This window comes from Crocuta crocuta, unplaced genomic scaffold, assembly GCF_008692635.1.
Source record: "Crocuta crocuta isolate KB4526 unplaced genomic scaffold, BGI_CrCroc_1.0 scaffold186, whole genome shotgun sequence".
NCBI lineage: Eukaryota > Metazoa > Chordata > Mammalia > Carnivora > Hyaenidae > Crocuta > Crocuta crocuta.
In genome coordinates this window covers 6,686,376-6,690,366 of record NW_027551569.1, presented here as the reverse complement: position 1 = coordinate 6,690,366, position 3,991 = coordinate 6,686,376, and the positions used below count along the sequence as shown (strand labels likewise).

Below are 3,991 nucleotides of genomic sequence, written 5' to 3'. Positions count from 1 at the left end.
CCGGCCATGGGAATACTCTCCCCGGACACAAGTGGGAAACAAGACCCTCTCCCCGTCAGCAGCCGCACAGCCCTGAGGAGGCCAGCCTCTGCAGTGTGAGGTCAGAGCCGCACCTCCCTATTGTCACTCCACGAGCGCATGTTTAGTCTAAAAGCCACGAGCACTGTGTAACTCTGGATGTTTCATCTCTGCCACGGACAACATGAATAACAGCAGAGGGACAGCCGGCTGCCAAAGCGCCATAGAAACTCAGGCTCCTGCTCCAGCGCTAGCCATCAGGGAAGGGGGGTGGCAACAGAGAAGGGGCGCCTCAGCCCCCTACCATTCTACGAACAGACTCCCTGGGTTGTCAGGGCCACAGCCAGGTTAAGCAGAGCTGCCTGGGCCTTGGCAACAGAAGGGATTTCCTTTCCTCACCCCCACACCCCACCATGCAGACTACGTCAACAGGACCCAGGCTCCATGGGCCACATGACCAGACTGTATGTGGGGGTGGGGGGGTGGGAGGACTAAGAAGGAGGCGGGCTCTGTCTGGTTTACCTGGCAGCCACCAGGAAAAAGGGCAATTCGTCTCTGGAGGCCACTGTCTGGGCATGTGGGAGAAACAGAGGGGGCTATGTGAGGGGGCTGGGTGAGGGGCAAGCCTCCCACCTGATTCCATCTGCCTATGACCTGGGCTGCAGGAGACACAGGAAGGGAGATGTTTAATCCTGAGAGCAAGCTCCTAGGGAGGGGCCCCAGAGCTGGGCAGAGCCACCAGCCACCAGCCTGAGTTCGGCAGGTGTTCTCTCCATGGCACTGGCAGGGCACACAGCCAGCCTGCGGAAAGGGACACGCTGCTCATGCCTGCACAGTCATGAGCCACGGGGAGGCCTGATGCTATGCACACCCACCTTGCCACATATACTGGGGCACATCTGAGGCTCCAGGTGACCCCAAAGAGCTCTCCAAGTCTAGGTTCTCCAGCTATAAAATGGGGGCGGGAAGAATGCCTTCCCAGTTCACAGCCTGTGGCCAGCACAGAACTATAGTAACTGCCCAATACTAGTACCGTGAATGGTAATAGTAAAAATCAATGCCCACGGCTGCAAAGTACAGACCAGGCAGTCTCGTGTCTGAGGTTAGCAGGAGGGGATGGCATTTTCAGATTGTGGTAACCGGGGTCCAAAACGCATGGTGTTTCTTCTGGCCACAATACATGCTCCCTGACTGATTAGGATAACAGGACAGCTGCCCTAATGAACTGACACTTCTAAGCCTCCTCACCCCTGGCCCTGGGAGATACATACACTCCTGTGTCTCCTCCATGGGAGTCAGAGAACCCCACAATCTGAGAAAACGAACGCTGGATATCGTGTAATCTAATGTTCCTATTTTACAGATGAGAAAACTGAGGTTCAGGCTTCTTGGGTGACTGTTGCCTGGAATACACCAAAAGTATCAAAAAGGTCATGGGGTAGAGATGGCTGATAGGTCCCTCCCCAAGTCCCAAGAGAATAATACGGTGCCAGTCCCAGAGGGCACAGCAGGGTGACAGGGAGATTGTCTGTGAAGTTAAAGGCTGCTACCTCCCCCACCTTTTCAGTGCCCAGGAGAGGCTGGCTACCAGGCAGCCAGGGCACAGGGGGAAGGTGTTCCCAGCTCTAAGAGGCTACCACGAGTGTGTGTGTGCACGCCCTACACGCTCCCTCTCCCACAGCACGAGAGGAAGCCTCAGTAGTGGTGTGTGGCTTCACTGCACGTCCCAGAGAGGCAGGGAGGGAGGGGCGAGGCAGGGGGCCTGGCATAGCCTCCTGCCTTCTGCACGTATGTCCCTTTGGCAAACGACACACCCTTTGAAGATTCCCTCTTGATGCAACCGGGGTGCGGAGTGGAGGGGCCAGGGAGGGCACGACTCATGTTCTGTCTGTTTGTAATCAATGGAAAGGCCTGGTCAGATCCCTGCAGCTCTGCCAGGGCTGCGCTTCTGGGAAGGTCCCCTCACCCCTCCCTAATCCTGTTGACTGCTTGCCCACTGCAACCGGCTCCTGGATCCCTAGAACAGCCCCTGGCACTCCCTGCCTGCACCGCCCTCCAAGACCCCATCTACCTCCTTACATTATACTGGAAAGAGGCTCCAAGCGCACCAAACGAACCCAGGATATACTGGCCCCAGCCTCACTCTCTGTGTGCTGGGTGACTCTGGCCCAGGAATACGTCTCACTAGGCTTCTGGGTCACAATAGAAGGATCTCTCAAGCCCCGCCGACTTTGTCAGCTAGGATGTCAGCCGGCTTGCAGACTCTCCCCCAACTTCCTATCAGCCTGTACCCATCCTTCATTCATGCCAGTCCCTTCTTATCCTCTGCAGAGGACTGGGATGGGCGGGTTTGGTAAGCACGTGCACCCCCAGCCCAGCATGCTTACCTTCCACCTCGGATGAGCCGTTCCCAGCAGACAAGGCCCACTGCTGCAGACAGAAAAGGGTAGAGATGAGGGGGCTTCTGCTCTGGGACCCAGCTGACAAGAGCAATAAAGGCCCCTCTGAGCTCCTTGCCAGCCCCTGTCTCAGAGCTCCCTCTTCCCCAGTGCAACGCAAATCTCACCAGACCCTGGGTGGCTCCCACCCCTCTCTCTGGCCTCAGTTTCCTCATTTGGATAGGGTGGAAGGCTATAGGCTTTTGGAGACCCTTGCCTTCTATGTCTCAAAGATCCTGCAACCCTTAGGGGTCTCCCTTCTCCCCAGCCCCAGGCCAGCCCTGCTGGGCCCTGTGCAGCCTGCCTTGGCTGGGTGCCAAAACCCTGGGGTTGGGGGGGGGGGAGGTGATCAGCTGGTGGGAGCGGAGGGGCTGGAGCGGGTGGCGCCATGAGCTGGTGCTGCCGGTAACGTTACACCTCTGGCCAGCCCTGCAGCAGGCAGGCGGTGGCAGGCAGTGGGGCTCTTCCACCTCTGCGAGACTGCCCAGCCCACCCGCTCCTGGGCTGCGGGACTCCTGGGGCAGCAGGACAGTGCAGTGGGAAGGGCTCTCATTGGCTTTGTCAGGATCTCACTGCCCAAGCTGGCTCCCAGCCAGACTCACCCGGCTCCTGGGAAAAGGGCCCTGCTCGCTTCCCCAGGCCCTGCACTCAGGAACTCCAACTGCTCACCCAGGAAAGAGGGCACAGCGGGACCTCTTGTCTGCCCTCAGCCCACCCAGGAGCCCTGGGCTCACCCAGAGCCCTGGTGGGGGCAGGGCCCAGCCTCCGCACCAATGGCCTCTTGAGCTGGCTTCCCCTCCACCAGGCCAGGTCAGAGGTCCTGGGGGCGCCTGCCTGGTCATGGGGCCTCGACCCTGACCACAAGGCCAGGGACCCGCCTGGGATTAGTGGAGAGATGCTTTTAGCAAAGCCACCAGGGCTCCAGGGGCCAGACAGGAAGCCTCCCTCCCTTCCTTGTGGCTTCCCTGCCCCCGCCAAGACAGACCCCGGAGCTTGAGTCCAGGACAGCCCAGCCTGAGGTCTCCTCCCAGAAGATGTGGTCCAGCCTGGCTCCTGGGGAGTGTGTGGACATCCATGGAGGTACCGCTCCCGGGGGTGGGTCTGTGATTTCAGAGCCCCTGCCCCGAGTGCTGGCGGCTGGGAAGATAAGGGGGGCCAGGCTGGGGCTGGGATAGGTCTTACCTGGGGGGGCACAGCAGGCAGTGCCAGCCCAGCCAGGAGCTGCAGGAAGCAAGTGAACAGCCTCATGGCAGGTATCTTCTCAGACGTCCCAAGCCAGGAGGTTCCAAGGGAAAACCACCATGCTCGGCCCCCTGGGGGAGCCCCTGGCACAGGAGGAGAGGACCTCACTGCTGCCCCGAGTTCACCGCAGGTGGCTCGAGCATCCTCTGGAAGCCCCAAGAGCCTGGAGTCCGCAGGTAGGGCTGGGGCCGGGGCACCTGATGCGGCGCGCGCCGGGGCGGGGCGGTGTGGGGCAGGCGGGTCCCTGGGGAGGTCCCTTCGGCGCCCAGCGCGATCCCAGGGCCTCTCGTGGA

The 3,991-nt window shown here is 60.4% G+C and overlaps 1 protein-coding gene across 4 annotated transcripts in view; it reads right to left on the bottom strand.

Annotated features, from left to right (window-relative positions):
* The window catches only part of PGF (placental growth factor), a 13,140-nt gene extending 9,353 nt beyond the window's left edge, over positions 1–3,787 (bottom strand). For all 4 annotated transcript variants that reach the window (XM_077750683.1, XM_077750685.1, XM_077750684.1 and 1 more), the window contains exons 1-2: positions 3,639–3,787; positions 2,406–2,448 (exon numbers count right to left, since the gene is read on the bottom strand). In XM_077750683.1, the coding sequence (XP_077606809.1) occupies positions 2,406–2,448; positions 3,639–3,704 (109 nt within the window). In that variant the 5' untranslated portion in view covers positions 3,705–3,787. The remainder of the gene's footprint in view (positions 1–2,405; positions 2,449–3,638) is intronic.
* Between the last annotated feature and the right edge of the window lie 204 nt (positions 3,788–3,991).